The 21,903-nt window shown below is 50.9% G+C and overlaps 1 protein-coding gene across 2 annotated transcripts in view; it reads left to right on the top strand.

The window, feature by feature from the left end:
- Nup214 (nucleoporin 214) overlaps positions 1-13,741 on the top strand; it is an 80,828-nt gene extending 67,087 nt beyond the window's left edge. Inside the window, exons 31-36 of one of the 2 annotated variants that reach the window (XM_057755086.1) lie at positions 664-820; positions 5,702-5,854; positions 8,825-8,996; positions 12,382-12,521; positions 13,119-13,143; positions 13,480-13,741. In XM_057755086.1, coding sequence (XP_057611069.1) covers positions 664-820; positions 5,702-5,854; positions 8,825-8,996; positions 12,382-12,521; positions 13,119-13,143; positions 13,480-13,513 — 681 coding nt within the window. In that variant the 3' untranslated portion in view covers positions 13,514-13,741. The remainder of the gene's footprint in view (positions 1-663; positions 821-5,701; positions 5,855-8,824; positions 8,997-12,381; positions 12,522-13,118; positions 13,144-13,479) is intronic. The other variant, XM_057755087.1, reaches the window with a different exon arrangement.
- The last annotated feature ends 8,162 nt before the right edge of the window (positions 13,742-21,903 follow it).

Here is a 21,903-nt window from a genome sequence, read left to right on the forward strand (position 1 = left end):
CCTCTTATCATTATCAGCCAAGGAGATCAGCTTCACTAACTGAGCAGCCGCTAGCTGGTCTCCCTAAAAGGGTCAGTTTCTGCACAGAAATTGAGTGCCTGGTGCTGGTGCCGCTCTGGGTCAGCGTGCCCCGAGGTGGCAGAGTCCTCTGAGTGCCTGGATGGAGCTGAGCAGTGGTCATCATTTCAGCAGTGCGGCTAATTTAGGCTTCTCTGCAGCACCGGGCAAGTCTTGGTGAATTAAAAGTACACAAATGGATAGAAACGCCTGTGAGTCACTTTACCACTGTTGATGACTTCAGCTAACACTGGAGGAATCTGAACACATGCTGGCTCCTCCCTGCTTTCAAACCTGGTATTTGGTAGATCTGTGAGGCTTGATTTTTCTGCCCCCGGTGTTGAGTCAGACAGTGCAGGCAGCATGGCAGACAGCGTTGAGCACCCAGCTCCTCTAAATACAGTAACGCAGGAACGTCAGATCTGCAGGACGTCTTCCAGAATCAGCCTCTCTGGGGGCTGTTGGAGAGCCCCTTCCAGACCTGATGACAGTGCTCTTGCTTTTCCGCTGCACCAGCTGTGCGCTCCCCTGCCAGGATGTGGAGTGCACTTTTACCATGATCTCTCACCCTTTCTTGCTTCCTGTTCCCCTCCCCATTTGTTTTAGCAGTCATCCACTTCCAGTGGTAGTGTGTTTGGGTCTGGAAATGCCGCGAGAGGGGGCGGTTTCTTCAGTGGCCTTGGAGGAAAACCCAGCCAGGACGCTGCCAACAAGAACCCATTCAGCTCAGCCAGTGGGGGTTTTGGATCCACAGCCACCCCAAGTAAGTTGAGTTTTCCCAGTCCCTCGGTCCTCAGATGCCATTGTCATCCTGTGGTATCATCAAAGCTACAGGAACAAATACAGAAAGGGACAAAGCTAGAGAGGGGCTATTTGAACTCTGCCCACATTGCTCAGCCTTGGATTTTAGGTTTATTTTAATGAGGTGTTCTCTGCAGTCGTGAAAGGACAGCAGAGCTGCAGAGAGACGAGTGTGATGGGCTGCTTCTCCCTTCTCCCAAGGCCCAGCTTGCTCTGTCTCAGGACTGAGACGGCGTGAGGCAGTGTGGGCAGACAGTAGCCACGAGCAGCCCCACACTGGCAGTACTTCCGCTTGCCTGGCTCTCTGACTCTGAAGGGCGCTAGCAATTGACTTGAGCCTGCCTCTTCCTAGCACTGTCTTCTCTGTGAGGTCTTCACATTCTGCATTGATCTGCCTGTCCCAGTTGGAAGTTGGGGTGGTGTGTGCTGCTGCTGCTGTGGCTAGGGCTGCAGGTTGGGTTCCTGTCATCCTCTTCTTACCTGCTTCCCTTTAATGTGCTGTACTGAGCTGTACAAGACAGTAGTGAGTCCTGCACTCTTGTGTCCTCTGGCTGTTCTCATAGTATTAAGGCCTGTGGAATTAGGAGCAATGTTTTCTGCCTCAGTTTTGCTCTCTGACTGTATAGATCAAGGACTGATTATTCTGATCTGGTAACGTGGCAGGATTGCTATCAGGGTGTTTCCCTCCTAAATCACCAGGCTACCCCAGGAGGGATTTAGAGCATAGAGTGGAGGGATCTCAGAAGTCCTATTCTCAAAACCTGTTTTGCAGACCAACAACAGAATCCTGAAAAGCAAAACAAAAATAGGTGTGTGCCACGGCAGGGACTGCAAATCCTGATGTTTGACTAGCTGTCCCCCAGGGCTGAAGGGCTCTGTGGACAAATGCTGTCCCAGTGTGGTCCTTTCAGATCAGCGAGGAAGAGCAGAAGTGGAGCTCGGCTCAGATACATGGAACATGTCAGACACCACACTTGCACAGAGTCACTTGGTGTGCTGGTCAGAAACTGGGCTGCTTCCCAAATGGAGGTCAGCTGTGAGGCCCGAGTTACCAGCGGTTTTGTTACTTGCTTAGATATGCCGTATCCCTGTAAAAATTCCTCTGCCAGCTAATTCTTTCTGACACGCTAGCTTTAGCTTGTCAGCTGGCCTTCCCCAGAGGTCAGTCTGAGCTGATGTGCACTAGCTCATGAGCATCAACCTTGCACACCCCTCCGCACACCCATATCCAGTGCCTGAAGTCAGCCAGAGGGAGTGTGGACCCAGCAGGAATGGCAGAGAGCCGCATTCCGGGACCCTTCTCCCTGTGGGTGGCTGTTAGACTCACCATCTTCCATGCTGGATACTAATGGTCCTGATGCTTTTTTATGACAGGTGTGCTTGGATCTAAACCCTGTGACCGGGTACATGCAGGCTAAGGAGAGGCAGGGGCAGTGTAGGAGCTGGGCTGTGTTCGTGCCCTTCTCTCTGTGCCGTCCAGTAACCGCCTTTCTCCACGCTGACTCTAGCAGCCGATGCTTGTGAGCATTGTTGCTTTTCTGGACAGAATCCTGCCCACTTCTCACATAGGACCTTCTCTGCTGCCTTGTCTCCATTGCTGTGAGCTGTGTCTGTCTGTCTGTCTATCCCCAGTCATCTGGTTTGTGGAAGGAGTCTGCACACGATCTCCTCCTACCTCTATTCCTCTTTGCCATAGTCAGGAAATCTACCACAAATCAAGTAACTTTAAGCTACTTTTATTTTGCCACAGTTCCTTTTACAGTCTCCTAACAACTGGAGGACAGAATCCAAATTCATTTCAGCCTGGAGTTGAGGCTACGTGAAAGACAATCTGAGAACACTAACCAGAAGCCCATGAGTTCCCTTATTGACTCCACCAAATAGACTGTTAGACTCTGGGGTCATTTGAAACTCAGCACCCTGTATGTGCACTATCGCCCAGAAGGGCCTGCTGCCTCCCAGTCTCGTGCTAAGAGTTAGCATTGTCCTCCACATGCTTTTCTCTTTGGGACCTACAGGGTATTTGTGAGAAGGGGGTGGGGCATTTGTTTGAAGCCTGTAAAGGGCTCCCGCCATGGGTGTTCCTCTGGACACCGTCCTGGAGTGGAGCCCGGGTGAGGCTCTAGGACCTGTGTTCTGTGAACTCAGACCTTCAGAAAGCTGACACCTGACCTCTCTAACAATCTTTAGGTCAGATTTGATTTGGAATGGGTCAGCCTTGATATTGGATATTGTTGGTGATTTTGCCAACAGAATTAAGGGGACCTATATGAGGCCTGCAGGGTGGTAGCCCTGAGCCAGTACCTGTCTTTGTTATCCCAGATTAGTCCTTGGCTAGATCCACAGAGAGTATTTTCTGATCGGCCGTTTCCTTTACAATGAAACACACTCCATCTGCCAAGACATTTAGTTAGCATGTTATTAAAAACTGGGCCAACAACCAGTTGTGTTGGCTCATACCTTTAATCCCAAAGACAAGTGAATCTTTGAGTTCAAAGCTAGCCTGGTCTAAAAACAAGTTCTAAGCTGTCAGAACCATACAGGGAGACCCTCTCTCTAAGATAAAATCAAATCTAGGTCAGTGAGATGGCATTGAGAGTAAAGGCACTTGCCACCAGGACCAACATTCTCAGTTGACACCCAGCACCCACGTGTGGGAAGAATGAAGTGACCGCTCTGTCCATGCCGTGGCTCACACGTGCCTACCGACACATGTGCACACACAGAAAGTCAGTAAATTGATGTGGCTTTTTTTAAGCTACAGACTATTAGTGTGGAGCATTCGGAGAGAACCAAGAAACATTGTTGGCCATAGAAATGGGAGGCACAGACAGTGCAGTGCCGCATTTCAGAGCAACTGAGCTGCACGGTAGACCCGCAGTGGTGGTGCCATCCCCGCCTCCTGAGCACCTGCCTGCTCTGTGCCGACTCTGAGAGGCCGCAGGCACTGGGGGTGAAGGAAAGCAGGGAGTCTTTTCAGTCTTCAGAGCCTGTGTAGTAGAATTGCCTGGGTGGTGTCAGGGACTGTGACCTACGGTAGCTGAGTCCTTGCGTGAGGTCACAACTATCCAGTAGTTACCCTAGGCCTAACTGCAAACCAATTTGTTCCATTGTAATGAAGGACAAAGGGATCTTTATTTTTAACTAATTACGTGAAAATGTACATGCTGATGGGGTTTTGTGTGATGTCTATATATGTGTGACGTGTGCGTGTGTATATATGTGTATGTGTGTGTGTCTTCACATCAGCTCACATTCAAGGAGAGACGTCTTCTAAACGTTTATTATTCTTTAATGGGGGAAATATTTTTTTTAAAAAATCTCTCTAGCTTTAAAAAAAAGAACCTGAACACCATTACCCTTAGCCCCTGCTGTTCAGTAGGACCCAGAACAACCTCCTATGTGTGTTTGCTTCTTTACTTCACTATTTTGTGGGGGGCAGAGCTTGCACATGCAGCAGCCCGAGAGTACAGACCAGAGGACAGTTTTCAAGAGTTGATTCTTTTACCATGTGGGTCTAAGGATCAAATTCAGGTTGTAAGGCTTGGCAGCAGGTACCTTGACCCACTGAGCCATCTTCCTGGCCCTTGCTAATTGGCATTTCCCTGTCTCTGCTTCCCCAGACTCTGGTAGCCACCATTCTACTCTCACCTCCTATGAGATCAGCGTGTTTAGAGTCCACAGATAAGTGAGGTCATGAGCTACTTGGCTTTCTCTGCTGCGTCTTAACTGCGTCTCCATATTCATCAGCTGGATTTTATCTTTTTTTGTGACGAAATGGAATATATGCTGTGAGACTGGATTCATCTGACAAAGGACCCTTAAAGAGAGAAAAGGACGGAAGTTTCTAAGTGTCTGCTAACTTTATGCCTTTAAAGTCTGTGTTTCCCTTTCCATGTGGTCACACCACATTCCACTGAGAGGAGAGCCCACCCCTAATCTTGTCCTTGAAATTGCCGCTGAAGTTTGTGTTGCTAGGACTAGGGTTGGGAGAATAAAGCTGGAGAGACTCCTGGAATAGCAAGCATGGGTGCTCCGCTTCTGAGGAGGAGCAGAGCGCCCAGAGCACAGCCTCCTGGGGTGCCCTCAGGATCAGACGTGCTTGAGCTCGTGGCCGTGGTCTTCAGGGCAGTGGCTGTGCTTTGGCAGTACCTGGAAATTGGTTATGACCATGTGCCTAGCATGAGACCACTCCCTCCTCAGCTCAGGAGCACTGCAGTGACCGCAGCAGAGAGTGTGGCAAGAGACCTAAGAACTCGTGGGTGGGATGGGCCAACCCTTCCGGCAGCTCAGCTTTGGAAGTGACTATAAGCGCACCTCACCTCCTTGAGCCCCTACACCAGGAACACCTGGTGGCTGGGGGAAGCCTGGATTTGTACATGTTTGCATTTTGGCGGGGATTGAAGCCGGTATCTTGCGGCAACACTCCATTCCCCATTTCAAGGCAGCTTCCCCTGTCTTGTCATGGCTGTGAACAGATTCCAACAGAAGAGCCATCAGAACACTGTAAGGACTTTGATTCCTCTGGTTTGGCACGAGAGACCAGACCTTGTCCATAGGAGGCAAGCAGCTGGCCATTTTTGGTGGGTGGGCCAAGACCTCTAGGAACCCTACTGTGCCAACTCCATTTTTACCCCTTAGTTTTCTCCTTGTAGAGCTCCGCCAGGAGTCCTGCGCCTGAGCACCGGTATTTCAGACTCATTATCACAAACTCCCCTAGATGCTGGGCTGCACCATGGCTCCTGTCTTCATGTCAGCTGATGCGTCCCCTTCTGTCGTCTGAGAAGGAAATGACATTGCCCTCCTCTTCACACTCCCTCACACCTGTCCTTTGTCCCTTTAGATACCTCTAACCTATTTGGAAACAGTGGCGCTAAGACATTTGGAGGGTTTGGCAGCTCATCCTTCGGGGAACAGAAGCCTGCTGGTACTTTCAGCTCTGGTGGTGGAAGCGTGGCATCCCAAGGCTTTGGATTTTCCACTCCAAATAAAACAGGTACCCCACAAGTATGACCCGTGCTCGTGTGTGTGCGCGCATGTATGTGTGTGCATGCATGCGCTTGAGAGCTTGTGTAAGGTAGAACTCTGAGAGTCAGTGTCCTTGGGTGCTTATATCAAGGGAGGGGATTGCAGTAAGGAGGAAGTTCTTATTTTGTTCTCCAGTTTATTTTTGTATTTATTGAGTGTCTTCTGCATTTCTAACACATAAGATACACTTTTACAAAAGGGGAGCCAATGGTGGTGGCACATGCTTTTAGTCCCAGCACTCGGAGGCAGAAGCAGGCAGATCTCTGTGAGTTCGAGGCCAGCCTGGTCTACATAGTGAGTTCCAGGCCAGCCAATGCTACATAGCGAGACCCCGTCTGCAATAAAACAAAACAAAAAATTTTCTTTTACAAAGAGGATATACACACTTAAAAGAATTTAATCTTCTCAAGGAAGACTATCAAAAATATTTAATAATTGTGGAAAACCAATTAAACATGGTGGTACATGCCTATAACCCTAGCATCTGGACCACCCTTTTTTTTAAACTTTTACTTGAAATATGTATCTGTAACCAGTTGGTAGTGATGCCTGCCTTTAACCCAGCACTCAGGAGAACTGCGGCAGAACTACTGCTGGAGGCTACCAAGGAAGGGACCGTGGCCTCGCTGCCAGCCAGCCCTGGGTCTGCACCTGCCCATCCCCAGTTCTTAAGCAGTGTGACAGAGAGCAAAGTGAAACACGATAGGGCATGAGAGGGTCCGGTCCCAGCTCCGCCATCCACCCATGCTGAAGTTAGATGAGAACACCCTGAGAGCTCAGTGTCCCACTGGAGGGAGGGGCCGGGCTGTCGAGGAAGGAACGGGGGAGCTCCTGGGAAGCAACTGCCACCCGCCACACCTGAAGCTGAGAGACCTTAGTGTGTACCAGTAAATCTGCTTCTTGGTGGCAAGTTCAGCCTCGCTGGCCGTCTGCTACCAAACTCCCCCTCCTGTTTGGGATGAGCTGTCTGTCCCCATAACTAAGAGAGCAACCGTTCTATTTCATTTAGTAGTTTCAGGTTTGTTTTGTGTGTGTGTGTGTGTGTGTGTGTGTGTGTGTGTGTGTGTGTGTGTGTGTGAGAGAGAGAGAGAGAGAGAGAGAGAGAGAGAGAGAGAGAGAGAGAGAGAGAGAGAGAGAGGAGAGAGAGAGGAGAGAGAGAGAGAATGAGAATGCGTGTTTGCCTCCCTCCCTCTGTTTATTCTGTCTGCTCCTTCCCGAGTTACTTTCTGTATCATTATAAACTCCCACCTTTCACTCACATTCCATCAAGAAGTCTAAACATTGAGTACAGGTGTTAGATGAAGCCTTGAATGTCTAGGAAGACAGTGCAATTAGATCCACGAGCAGTTTTAATAATTAAAGTACAGTGGTTTTTTTAGCACTTTTTTTTTCCATTCTGTTCATGTTTGTGGTCCACCAGTCTCCGTAGCACAGCTCAGAATTTCACTCAAGGTTTTAAAATACAGAATGACAACCCAAACACGAGCCGTGGCAAAACGTATCTCCTCAGCTGTGCAGCCCCTCTGAAAGATAGACACTCGAGCACTCGCCTGACCGCTCACCGCACTCGTGCCCTTTGTCTGATCTCTCCTGATCCTGTGGTGGAAGCAGTAGGGTGACTGTAGTCACCTCGTGGACATTACATTGCTTTCAGTGACAATGACCCTGCCTCCTTAGTCTCGTCACATCCTTGGTAGTCCGGGGTCCCCATTGCTCCCCTTAGCACATAGTTCAAAGCCAACATGTGTTTGAGCTGCCTGAGGAAGAAAGCGCTGTGCTCCCCACCCCCCAGTAAAGACCCTAGCATCTCCAGCCAACTCCACATGTTCTCATTGCCTTTCTCCTCTAAACCTCAGAACTAGAGCAGTATCTTGAAGGTTTGGGGACGCCTCAGGAGCAGGGAATTGGCTCACAGCAGATGGTCCTTCCCCCAGTCAGAGGAGACTGTCTAGTGTTTAATCTCGCCCTGTTCTGCTGTACTGCATGCCTCACGTCTCCACCCTGCCTGTTAGGACCTGGAATCATGATGTGGGATCCTGACCTAGACACTCAAACCATCCTCACAGCTGACTAACCAGGTGCCAACCTGGTTCAGTTTACCCAAAGTCTTTCTCAAAATGGAGGGTCAGTATGCTTTATAGTGGGGGCTGCAGAGAGAAAGCACTTGAAAAAGCTCCTTTGTACCTCAAGTCAGGGACACCGCTATAGGCATACGGCCACCTAGCTGTAAATAAATAAAATGCATGTGGCTAAGTGCCAGCATCATCGCCCTGCTTCTGCTGTGACCCTGTTTGTGGGTTCTGCTGCAAACCCGGAGCCTCCAGTTTTATTAGTTGGGTTTCCCTGAAGCCAGGAGCCTACTCTGTGTGGTAATAATAATAAATCCTGGGGCTGGAGAGAAGGTCCTGAGTTCAATTCCCGGCAACCACATGGAGGCTCACAACCATCTGTAATGAGGTCTGGTGCCCTCTTCTGGCCTGTAGACACACAGACAGAATATTGTATACATAATAAATAAATATTTAAAAAAATAATAATAATAAATCCTTTGCTAGACTGCTATGTTGAGACACAAACTTTGGGAATGGAGTTTCCTTGAGGCATCCCAGACATCGTGGGGTTGGAAAGAAACCCGGATGGACCCGCAGAGCTCTAGAACTCGGGCCGATTTGCTCTCACCGGACTTCACATAAGTTCCGTCTGCTTCAGGAGGCACCAGGTGCTCAGCTCTTAGAGCTGCGGTCCTCTCCCCTAGTGGGAGAGGCCGTCCGCTGAGAGATTGAGGTTGGGGGTGTTGTGCTTTTTCGGTTCTTGTGTTGGATTTACTGACGACTTATCTCCCTTTCTCCTCTTTTGATTTGGTTTCTGGCCGCTTGATGCCTTCTCTTCCTGTCTCCTTTTCTTTCTCCCTGTTTCTGTTTGCCTCTGTTTTGCTCAGGTGGCTTCGGTGCTGCTCCAGTGTTTGGCAGCCCTCCTACTTTTGGGGGATCCCCTGGGTTTGGAGGGGTGCCAGCATTCGGTTCAGCCCCAGCCTTTACAAGCCCTCTGGGCTCGACGGGAGGCAAAGTGTTCGGAGAGGGTACTGCGGCTGCCAGCGCAGGAGGATTCGGGTAAGCTGCAGGTGGGACCTGGGGAAACCACAAACTTGTGGCAGCCCGAAGCACTGGGGCCTGGAATTCTTATATTCTCCAAACCAAACAGTGACCTGAAGGCCTCGCATTGAAGTGGGCAAAAATGCTGCTAGGAGATTCCTTTTTTTTTCTCTAAGACAAGGCTCAGTGTAAGTAGGTTCTTAACCGTGGTTGGATGTTGGCCACATTGCTGGCTGCCAGTGTGTAGCATATAGGTCATTGATACCTTGCTCTCTGAACCAGTTGTAGCTGCAGCCAGGCCTGTGCCTCTGGTAGTCCTTATATTAGAAAGTCCTGAAGAGAGTTCTCAGCGTGTCTTCCTCTAGGATTGTTCTCTTGAGACGCCTGTTAGCTTTTACAGACACCTCTTCTGTCCCATCCCAGCCTGACCCAGAGTGGGGTGCCTTCCACACTGCTGCTGTCCTCCTGGCTGTCACCTAGCTCCTCTCATGGCCTGCGCACATTAGAAAATGCCAGGCGGGAATTGGCTTTTAGGCCCTAGAATTTGAGTCTGGTTGCCAAAACCCCGAGGAAAGAAATAGCCTTTGCTATACCATAAGTTTCAACTTAACATATGTGCTGATGGCTACAGAATCCCTCATTTGAAGGAGATGCTGATGCCTAAAATGCGCCTGGACAGGTTCTCACTCTTGGTGCTTGGCTCAGAACAGAACTGAAGGTTAGGAGTAACATGGGTGTTTACCCTAAAAATAAAACATGCTCTTACCAAGCTTGGCTCCACAGAGGGGTGCTAGACTGCTCAAGGAGAGCATGCAAGTGACGGCATTTCTTAGATTTCTGTGGAGGCTAAGGGACCTTGGACACTTCTCTTCAGGAACTGCAAGAACACAATTAAAGGGACCTTTCAGAAGAGAGTTTAAAGCCGGGCAGTGGTGGCACACGCCTTTAATCCCAGCACTCGGGAGGCGGAAACAGGAGGGTCTCAGTGAGTTTGAGGCCAGCCTGGTCTACAGAGTGAGTTCCAGGACAGGCTTCAAAGCTACAGAGAAACCCTGTCTGGAGGGGGCAGGGGAGGAAGAGAATTTAGACTCTCCCAAAGCCTGTGTTTTCCACAGATCTGGTGGACTCCCATCTGACAACGCTAGGAGTCTTGAGGCTCTGCGCATTTATTTGAAAGGAGCTATTAGCTTTACTAGTAGAGAAGTCTCCTCAGAGGGTTGGAAGTGTAGCTCAGTGGTAGAGATCTGCTGAGCATGCTCACAGTCATAAATGACATCCCTAGCACCGCCTTCAAAAAGCTAGCTTTTTTCCTATATTGGTAGCAGATGCCTGTTCAAGAGACTAAGGAAGGAGGATTGTGGAATCTGAGGCCAGCATCCCAAAAATAGTAATAATAAAGAAATAAAAACAGACTGGGGAGATAGCTCAGTCAGTAAGTACTTGCCACAGAAGCACAAAGACCTGAGTTCAGTCCCCACCAACATAAAGAGCCGAGCATGTGGCACGTGCTTCGTGATTCCTGCACGAGGAGGTCCGTTTCTGGGGCCTGCCAACACTGGATCTCAGCCCCAGGTCCCAGTGAAATCCTGTCTCAAAAAACAAGGTGGCTAGCTCCCGAAGGATGGCGATTGAGGCTGATCCACACACCCAGGAAGCTGGAGTGTCTGGGATATCATAGGAATCGTGACTGACTAGCACATGTCCTGGGGCCAGTAAGTACCAATGTAGACATTAAATCCTTGGAAAGAAACCACTAATCTGCCAGGTCCCTGGTGCCATCCTAACTCTGACCCTGACAAAGAGCCGAGGTCACCCCTTCAGAACTGAGAACTGCTGGCTGCCCTTTGATATAGCATTTACCCCGGCTCTTCTTTCAAGGCACCCTAACTCATCCCTGCCCACCTTCTGCAGGAGGCCCCCACTGAACCCCTCAGTGATTTTAGTTATATCAACCCCATTTGCTGAACCAAATCTGGAGGGAAAACCCATAGGTGAGGTAGCAGAGGAGAGAAAACAATGTCTTTTTTACATTGTTTTGTGTATTTATTGATCTTTATGAAACAAACAAGATTCTCAGTGAAATAACTTGGAAATGGTTGTACGCGCGCGTGCGCGCACACACACACACAGTGAACAGATGGCTACTTTTGTGTACACAATGCCCTTTACTCATTCAGTAAAAACAAATAGGCCGGTGATAGTACTTACTGAGTGAGAGCTGATGCTTCCGTGATAAAACCCTTGATACGAGGAAAGAGTCTACTCTGAAAGTTGTGCCTGACCAACATCGCACGCCATATCACTACATGCCGACATCCACGCACAACACATCACACACACACTACACAAATTCTATTTAAAAGGGAGGAAAGGACAAGTAAAGGACTGGGCTTGAGATCAGTGGTAGAGCACTGCAGAGCTCAGGAAGCCTTGGAGGAGCTCCTGCTCCCACGCCTTATAAACCAGGGGTGATAAATGTCCCAGTACTGAGAGACAGAGATAAGAGGGTCACAGGGCATAGTGGCACAAGCCTTTAATCCCAGAGGCAGGAGAATCTCTCTGAATACAAAGCCAGTCTGGTCTACATAGCAAATTCCAGAACAATGAGAACTACATAAAGAGACCCTGTATCCAAAAAAAAAAAAAAAAAAAAAAATCAAGTTCACAAAAAGTCCTCCTTGGCAACATGGCAGGCTCAAGACCAGCATGGGATTCATGAGAACCTGTCTCAGGAAAATAAAGAACAGTAAAATGAATAGAATCCCCAGACTCCATGGCATTAGCTTGTGAAACCAGCCCTCGGTAGACTGAAGCAGGAGGACCGTTTGAGGCCAACCTAGGCAGCATAGCAGAATCCAAAAAGAAAGCCATGACAGAGTCGAGGCCAAGGAGGAACTGGGCAGGTGAATGGGCAGAGCAGGTGGAGGCCAATGAGGAGCCGGGCAGGTGAGTGGGCAGAGCATGTGGAGGCCAAGGAGAAACCAGGCAGGTGAATGGGCAGAGCAGGTGGAGGCCAAGGAGAAACCGGGCAGGTGAATGGGCAGAGCAGTTGGTGATAAACGAGCTCTAACTGAATGGCCTGAAAGTGAGGGGGCGGGGCAAGAAGCGCGCCGTGTTTGGTCTCAGTAACCTGGAATTACTATCAGTGGCCAAGGACTCCTGCCCCGACTGGGGCAGATTTCACACTGCATTCCTGATGCCTTCCTTCCTAGAGGTAGGCATCAGGAAAGGTAAAGGCTTTCTCTGGGCTGGAGCCTGTTTTCTCTTAGTCTTTTAGCTCAGTCCAAGCCTGTCACCGTGAGTCATATGTGGTGCGTGCAAGCCAGTGACGGTGAATGAGGTGTATGGGTGGCACAGGGACCAAGGGCCACACTAACCCTGTTCGTTTCTCGCTGGAACACAGGTTCGGGAGCAGCAGCAACACTGCGTCGTTTGGTACCCTTGCCAGTCAGAACGCCCCCACCTTTGGGTCCTTGTCCCAGCAGACCCCAGGCTTTGGGACCCAGAATAGTGGATTCTCTGGGTTTGGATCAGGCACAGGAGGTAAATGGCTATGTTCTTTTCTCCCTCAAAGAACAGGTGTTCTGGACACTCAGCTCAGTGTCTTAAAAACTGAAGTGGCTGAAAAATACAAAGTTCTTTAGTTAGACTGGCAGCATTGTGCCATTACTGAGTTCGTTTTCTCTCAGGATTTGAGAACTCCAGATAATGACAGCCTTACAAGGCTTTGGATTCAAAGACGGGCATGGGAACCTTCATGTCTTGTATGTGTGTGCAGTGCTCTGCGTCTTCAGAGAGCAGAGGTCTGTGCCCTGGGTTGTCCTCACACAGACGGAAGAGGCACACGCAGAACTCAGCAGAGTTGAAGTGGCTGAAGGGCTAACAGCATAAAAGGAAAGGAGACAGATGAATGTCGATAACAAATGACACAGCACAACTGTGCACACACACACACCACAGCCAGAGCTAGGGACCCTAAAACAGTGAGACAGCTCTTCTCCCAAGAAAGTCAGTGACTCAAGATACCAAGCTGAGTGTCCCCTCAGCCGCTGTTTAGACAGGGTCGGGGAAGGCTTGTCGTAGGACCAAACAGCTGCCCGACCTGGCTCAGTGTTGTAACCTCCTCCTCTCTTTTTCCAGCATTCACCTTCGGATCATCTAACTCGTAAGTACTTGTCTCCTGTGCTGAGTCTGAACCTAACTCCTGCTGGACTTGTGTCTCTGCTGTTTGCTGTTTTCAGAGCTGGGCTGGAATGCCAGGTTGAGCAGCAGGTGTCTGGGGTTGGGGCTGTCGGTGGCTGGGGGTCATGGAAAGATGAGTGACCTTCCGGGAAGTGGGGCAGGGAAAGGCTTTCTCGTTTCCCTGGTAGTGTCCCCAGGGCAGCCCACTGCCTCAGGCTCCAGGCCTGAATCTAGGCTTGTCTGTTGGTCCTGTCTGCACTTCCTTCAAGCAGAGCAAGTGCAGCTGGAGCAGGGGCTGATTCTCCTGCACTTCCTGCAGGTCTGTCCAGGGCTTTGGTGGCTGGAGAAGCTGAACCGGTGCCAGCATCCCTCCTGGATCCTGTGGGCCTCTATGCACATCCCTCCCTCTGCAGAGCACACAGGAACAGGCTGTCAAATGAACTTTCTCATGAAAACGCACACACAGGAAGAAACATTGGAGACCAAAGTGCATCAATCCCTAACTGCCTGTTTGCTCCTTTCAAATTTTACGTCGGGTTTATTTTTTTCCTCTGCTATTAAAGTGTTTGGACTGGTTCTGTACAGAATGTCTGTGTGCTTATTTAGGTCACAGAGAAGCCAGGGCAGCGAACTCTCCCCAGTGCTGTCCTGGATGAGCCCTGCACATGGGAAAAGCAACGTGTGGCCGACACCTTTCAGAGGCTCCACCTTAGTGTCTATGCCACACGTTCTTTTGCTTCTATGTCAGGCTCCTCTGAGGGCCACTGTGCCCTTGGGAAGAGGCCTAGAGACCCCTCCCACAGTGCAGTCGCAGTCCTGGAAGCAGCCCCTCTGCCCTGAACCAGGCTGTCTCTCTGTATGCTTGTTACCAGGCTCTCCTGAGACCCACAGATCTCCAGATTCCTCTTCCCCTCCCTCTTCCTCCCCCCATAGGGTCTCACTCTGTATCCCTGGCTGGCCTCAAACTCACAGTGCCCATCAGTTTCTGGCTGCCGGTGCTGGGGTTGCAGGCTTTCTGGTTTGGGTGATGAGAGTCAGGAGCCAGTTTGTCAGCTAAGGAGGAAGACCGTGTGGTCCTGTGCCACGAATTAAAAGTGGAAGTCAAAGTCAATGAACCAAGAAGAATCAACTGAGAGGTAGCCTCAGAGGTGCCACGTCCTCTCTTAGGCTCAGGACTGAGCGACAGGACAGAGAACGGGTGGCAGAGGCTGCTTTGGGCAGGATCGGGTTCTGCAGGCACTTCCTGCTGTTGGGCTTCACAGAGAGCCAAGGTGGAGCAGCTCGGCCACTTGTATGGTCGGATTTTTTTTTTTCCAAGACAAGAGTTTCTGTGTAGCCCTGGCTGTCCTGGAACTCAGTGTAAACCAGGCTGGCCTCAAATTCACAGAGATCTGCCTGCCTCTGCCCCCTGAGTGCTGAGATTAAAGGCTTGCACCACCACACAGCAGAATTTTTTTTTTTTTTTTTAAGAAGCAAGTACCCAAAGAAAGCTTAATCTTAAACTTGTCTCTTATTGACAATTCCAGACAAATGCCATGAATTCACCAAACAGCCACAGCAAGGGAATTTCGGCTGTCTTCCACACGTTACCTTCCACGGCTGTTGAAGGCAGGCCGGTGGGCCCACGGTGGCTCTGACACATCGGAGCCTTAGCTTACAACAGTTTTGATTACAGGTTTAACAATTAACATTGACAATGCCCATCATCAAGCCCCTGCATGCTTGTTGGGGGCGCTGTTGATCAAGGGGCAGAGGTCATTACTTGCCCCCCTAAACTGAGCATCTGTGGAACCAAACTCAAAGTCACACAAGACCCTGTTCCCAGGAGTGGCAGTCACTTCCACTGAGTTCTGGCTCTGTGCAAGTGCCCTCGGGTACCATTGCTTGGCCCAGCCGTCTGCTAGGGGGGCTCAGGACTGAGTTGTCTGCAGTCGTCCACATCCTTCCTGCAATGCTGGAGACCTGACCTAGAAACGTCTGTGGAGGCGCAGAAGCAACAGCCGAGCCCTGGAACACAAGGGCAGGGCAGGGTAATGCTAAAGGGACTGCAGGCCCAGCCGTTCACTCGTGCAGGAAGGGAGCCGCTGGCTTTATGGGGGTCTCCCTAAGAAACCACCTGGCTTCCACCCCTAAGTAGCCAGCTTCAGTACTAACTTCATTTCACAACTGGTAAAGCAAAACCGAACAGGACTGGGAGCTTAGGAGACCCACACACTGCCTTCTCTCTCCTTTTAAATCAAGGTCCATGAAGCACAGCTGTGTGAGGGCCAGCGACACCCTCCAGGGCCCAGGTGGCAGCCGTGGTCCATTACGAGGGGGGAAGAGGGTATGGTTCCTGCAGCATCTTCCGGACCAGGCAGGAACCACTGCGCTCCTGGCCTGGCATCCTGGGCCTCAGGACACATGCGATGTTGAGAGGCTGATTTGACCCTGTTACCTACCACTGTAATCCACCCCAAAAAAGGAGCTCAGAGGGGCTCAGCCCCCAGCAGCACATTCCTCCTGTGCCCCTGCAAGGCAGTGAGTGGTGGGGTGTTATCTGCCCGAACACAGCTGATACGGCCGTATGGCGGGATGTCGCATGCCAACTCAATGGAGGATTAATGTGGAGAATTTGAGGTCAAGGGTTTAGACTGAACTGATTTCTATTTATAAAAAGGAGCCCATAGGGGAACAGAAGGGCAGAGCAACGGCTTGAGCGGCTGGGGGTCAACGGGATGACATGCCAGAGCAGAACAGGACAAGTGTCGGTTACATGGCCCCTGCTGGGAACTCTCCCCTTGGTCTTGAGAGACTGGTGTGGCAGTAAGAAGCGTGTGGAGAGACACAAGCATGTGGAGAGACAGCCTGCCTCGGGGCAGAGGGCCCCAGCTCCTCACAAGAGGCAGAGCCCCTACTTGGTGAAGCATGCACACAGTCTGTGGTCATAGACCGTGGAAAGCGGATAACAGTCCCCATGGGCACTGTACCTAGTCCTAGGTTGTGGCTGTGATGCCTGCTGGTTTGGAAAGGGTTGTTAGAACCTGGCAGGGGACACTGAGGCAGGTTCTTCTGGAGAGGACAGGAAGCCACTGAGCACACTAGCGGGGTCCATCCTTTATGTCCTCCTACTAAATAAGGACAGAGACTCAAAGAACTTCCCATCTGAGGCCAAGGCTGAGACGGGAAGGGGACACACAGCCAATAGGACCAGAGTCACGCTGGCCACACCGTGACATCAGGGTATTACCAAAAACCATATTTCCAGTGTGTCAAACCCCAGACCACAGTTCTTCCCCTCTGCCCTTGACCCAGGACAAAGCACTGCCATGTTGTGGCCGGAAAGAGGGCAAGACTGTCTCTACAGAGGGCAGGCTTTGGTAGCGCCTGTCAAGGAGTTCACAGCCCACGGAGCAGAACATGCCAGGCCCTCAAAAGTAGTGCACCCAAAAAAAAAAAAAAAAAAAAGTAGTGCACCCGCAGGAAGAAGCATGCCACTAACGTGTAGTCAGTCGTACAGACAAGGAAGGCCACCTGGCAAGCTTGTCAAGCCCACACCACCCAGAGATCAGGCCTGTCTGCTTAAACAGGCACAGGCTTGCTATGCATAGAACCCAGTGAAAGCAGCTGGCTCCGCAGCCTCAGCTGTCAAGCCCGCCCTTCCTGTGCTGTATCTGGCTTAGGTCTGGACTTTTCAGGGCTCCATGAAGGTCAATCACAGACCGTTTGGGCTGCAGCTGCCACTTCATCCCCTTCCCACTTATAAATAGAAGCCGTGCACACTGAAGCCCTGGCCGGAGATGCTCAACATTCTGTGCTAGGGGTGGGGACTGGAAGGCAGGGGCCAAGCTCCATCTCAGGTCTGCTCCAGTCCTGCTCCACCTTGTGACCCTTAAGAGTCCAGGAACACAGAAGCAGCTTGCATCCTGCCCTCTTCATGTGTTAGCCTTCCATCTAGTTCTAAGGGACCCTGGATGTCCATGGCCCTCTTTCCAGGCCCTGTGATCTAGCTCTCCCTTCCCTGTCCCTCCTCTTGCTCATCCTGGATGGCTCCAAAGGCTGGTTTGTCCCTCTCCCATCTCAGGCCCGCTCCATCAGGCACTGCTGATGCCCCACACCCAATAGGTCTCAGTGTAGGAGCTTTCAGCCTCTTCCAAAAGCCCACCACTGCCTGGCATCTGTGGCTAACTAGTGGCTAGCTCCACCCTCTGCTCTCCAGGCAAGCTTTATTTGTCAGAACACAAAATAACATACAACAGATATGGGCAGGTCTGGTGTAGGTGGGTCTTCTTTCTATGTGTTGCTTTCATTGGTTAATTAATAAAGAAACTGCTTGGCCTGATAGGTCAGAACATAGGTAGGCGGGGAAGACAGAACAGAATGCTGGGAGGAAGAAGGCAGTGAGGCTGATGCCATGATTCTTTGACCCAAGATGGATGTAGGCTAGTTAGCCAGTAAGAGGCTAGAACTAATGGGCCAGGCAGTGTTTAAAAGAATATAATTTGTGTGTTGTTATTTCGGGGCATAAGCTAGCCAGGCGGCCAGGAGCCAGGCGGCAGGAATGCAACCTGCTGCTGCTTCTACACAGGTCATTGAAGCTTGAATCCCAGTTTCATCGCTAATCAGAGGAGGCCCAGTCACACCTAAAAGAAATGAAAAAAGGGTGTGTAGCACAGATACTGTCGCTATCAGTGGCAGCATGTGCTGCCAGCCCGAGAGCAGGGCAGAACCCCACTCCAGCGCATTACTATTCCTGTGTAGGCTGACGCCTGGACTCAGCATGTGCTACAGTCAAGTTGTTGTGAGATCTGAGTCACCAAACTGCAGAGTCAGCCACCCAGAGACAGTCTCACAGGGACTGTGCTTCAGCAGGGCTCTGTCGTCCATCCCTGGAGGATGAGGGGAAGTAAGAACACGTGGTCCATCTTGATTCTTTTTTTTTTTCCAAGACAGGGTTTCTCCATAGCTTTGGAGCCTGTTCTGAAACTAGACTAGGTTGGCCTCGAACTCACAGAGATTCACCTGCCTCTGCCTCCCAAGGGCTGGGATTAAAGGCATCCATCCCTGCCCAGCTGGTCCATCTTGATCCAAAAGGGCTGGGGGCATGGCTCCGTTGAGAGGATCTTCCTAGCATGTATGGGTTCCACACATAGCATGATGTACTGGGTCTTATAGCACAAACGCAAGGCAGGAGGACCAGAAGTACAAGATTATCCTTGGCTATACAGCAGCTTGAGGCTAGCCTGGGAGACGTTGAGATGGTGTTCTCTACAGGAAGGCAACTTCCTGACAGCTCCTCTTGCTTATAAAGGGCAGTTGGTACCCCAGTGACCATCTGGAAGGAGAAAGGGCCCCAGGTCTGCCTAACGGGTAGCTCAGGGCAGGAGAGTAACTTGCCCTGGTAATTGAAGCTAAAAGTTACTTAGTTTCCAATTGTATTCTTTTTATTAATTAATTTACTTTTGTTTTATGTGCATTGGTGTTTTCCATGGATGTCAGCTGTGAGCTGGCCTGTGGGTGCTGGGAATTGAACCCTGGTCCTCTGGAAGAGCAGCCAATGCTCTTAACCACTGAGCCATCTCTCCAATCCTCCAATTGATTTCTTAGAAGTGTTTGTTTTATCTTACTGCTGTACTGTCAAAAACAAATAGAATATTCTAAATAGAGAGGCTCAAAAAAAAAAAAAAGAGAGAGAGAGAGGCTCAGCTGCCTGGGAACAGGAGACAGGACTTGGGGACCATCACTAAGTTATGGATGTTGGAATACCGGTACCTGCTTTTCCCTAGGACTAGCCTTGAGAAGTAAGAGAGAGCGAAGAGCTCAATGACAGAGCAGCTCCTGTCTGCTCATTCTTACAGCACTGTTTGCAGCGGGCCTTGAACCCAGTGACACCCTGGTCACTGCGGCCACACCTCAGCTGTGGGGACCAAGCTTTCACTGGAGCTCCCAGATCTGAAGACGTGGGCCCTGTGACTGCACACAGCTCCACACAGCCCTTCACAAGCCGGGAATGCTCAGGTGGAGCAGGTGCTCACGGGAAATGTCTGTAGAAAACTCTAGACCCCTGTGGCGACGCGAGACTGTTGTACAACTTCTGGCAACATGCAGGCGTCTAGGGAAGAGGGCCCCTGGAGAGGGCTGTGGCTCTGCAGTCTGGGGATGTTTGAGTGTTGGTAGTGGCCATCAATCAGCTTGGTCTTGAGCCCAGTCTTCAGGGCCCTGTGGGTGTGTTGTTGTGCGGTAACATGAGGGTTAGTGGCTCCTGTGGTGGACCATCGCAAGTGTGCAATGCTGTGTCTTTTTTTTTTTTTCTTCAAGTTTTTCCCCTAAGCCCTGGCTATTTGGTCCTTTGAGTTTTTCCCTCAATGTTTGGAAACCATCTCTTTCTTATTGGGTGCCTGGCCTTGACCTCAGACCCTCAACCTTTCAAGTGCTGGGGTGACGGATACGGTTTTTTGAGACAGGACTTCTCCATGTAGCCCTGACGTCCTGGAACTCTGCAGGCTGAGAATTCAGAGATCCACCTGCCTCTGTCTCCCAAGTGCTGGGATTAAAAGCATGCACCACCATCACCCAGCTACCTAGGTTATTTCTAATTTGGCTTTCCTCTGGAAAACCTGCGAGATACTGAACCATAAACTACTTCTTAGTTGAGATGAGCAGTGTTCACCCTTTTCCAGCAAGATGGATTGATGGGAGGATGGTCTGCCCTCTTGCCTGAGAAAACCAAAATCTACTCCATTGTTAGGATAGTTGACCTCAGACATCAAACAAAGGTAGCCCTGGGACCCAAGAGGAAAAGAGGGTGACCCTGGGACCCAAGAGGAAAAGAGGGTGACCCTGGGACCCAAGAGGGAAAGGGGGTGACCCTGGGACCCAAGAGGGAAAGGGGGTGACCCTGGGACCCAAGAGGAAAAGAGGGTGACCCTGGGACCCAAGAGGGAAAGGGGGTGACCCTGGGACCCAAGAAGGAAAGGGGGTGGTCCTGGGATCCAAGAGGGGAAGGGGTGACCCCGGGACCCAAGAGGAAAAGGGGGTGACCCTGGGACCCAAGAGGAAAAGAGGGTGACCCTGGGACCCAAGAGGGAAAGGGGGTGACCCTGGGACCCAAGAGGGAAAGGGGGTGACCCTGGGACCCAAGAGGGAAAGGGGGTGACCCTGGGACCCAAGAGGGAAAGGGGTGACCCTGGGACCCAAGAGGGGAAGGGGTGACCCTGGGACCCAAGAGGAAAAGAGGGTGACCCTGGGACCCAAGAGGAAAAGGGGTGACCCTGGGACCCAAGAGGGAAAGGGGGTGACCCTGGGACCCAAGAGGGAAAGGGATGACCCTGGGACCCGAGAGGGGAAGGGGGTGGTCCTGGGATCCAAGAGGGAAAGGAAGGGAGCCCTGCAGTTGCCGAGGTTACAGCTCTGGAGAAGGCTCCGGGAAGGGAACAGGTGGAGCCAAGAGGCTGGCTGGGGGCATGAGCAGAGTCCTGGAGAGGACAGAGTCACACAGAACACGCTATCTGCAGAGCCCCACACGTGTGCAGCTAAGCACAGATCAGCACACGCAGGGGAGGTTGGAACAGTGACTTGAGCAGCTCTTCAGCTCCAGGGCAAGAACTGCGCTGCCTCCAGCCAGAGTGGGAGAGCTGATAACCCCCTCCCGCAGAGTTCAGACTCGGGTTTGCCTTGGTGGCCGCACAGGGCAGTCTGCATAGCGTGCTACTCAGTCTCAAAGGAGCTTCAAAGCAAGACACAAGTAAGTCAAATATTTCCATGTGAGGGCCCAGAACTGGGCTGGAGCATGGTTTGATGGAGTGCCTGCCTGGTGGACCAAGACCTAGGTTCAGTCCCCAGCACCACGTAAACTTGGCATGATTACACGGCTGTAATCCCAGCACTCAGGGATAGAAGCGGCTAAGGTCAGACTCAGCCAGGTAGTGAGAGAGTTCAAGGTCAGCCTGAGCAACATGAGACCCTGTTCAAAAAAGAAAGAAGAAAGAAAGAAACTAAAAAATAAAGCAAATGAGAAAGTCCAGAACTAAATAAGAACGCTATGGGAATACACAAAGTAAATCTCACAGTGTCTAGCATCTGACCAGAAATTATACAATGTGCAAAGCAGCAGAGAAATATTCTCTAAGGAGATAACCGGAATAATTATTATTACAGCTGAAATTCCTTGTCTGCAGGAATGGTTGAACCCAGCTTTTCCTCCAGGCCCGACGCGACAACAGAATCACAAGGCAAAACTGCCATAAAAGCCCACAGTACAGCTTCCTCCACAGTGGCTGGGCAGTACCAATAGGGAGGCTTATGGCTAAGCTCACAGAGCTCTCTTACAAATTAGAAGGGGAGGCTGGATGTGGTGGCACGTGCCTATAGTCCCAGCTACTGTGGAGGCTGATGTAGAAGGGTCCAGGTTTGACGTCAGCCTGGATTGTATACCAAGCTTGAGCTAGCCTGGGCATAATGAGACCTTGTCTTAAAATAAAACCTGGCAGGTTAGTGAGGGGCTGGGGTATGCACGACTCAGTATTAGGGTGCCTAGAGTACATGGGGTGCTGACTTCCATCCCTAGGACCACCAAAGAAGAAAGGAGAGGGAGAGGGAGGAAGGGAGGGAGGGAGGGAGAGAGGGAGAGAGGGAAGGAAGAAGGAAGGAAGGAAGGAAGGAAGGAAGGAAGGAAGGAAGGAAGGAAGGAGGGAGAGAGGGAAGAAGGAAGGAAGGGAAGAAAAAAACAAGAGCGGAATTTGATAAGCCAGAAAAGAACACAAGA

Source organism: Chionomys nivalis, chromosome 22 (assembly GCF_950005125.1).
Source record: "Chionomys nivalis chromosome 22, mChiNiv1.1, whole genome shotgun sequence".
Classification (NCBI taxonomy): domain Eukaryota; kingdom Metazoa; phylum Chordata; class Mammalia; order Rodentia; family Cricetidae; genus Chionomys; species Chionomys nivalis.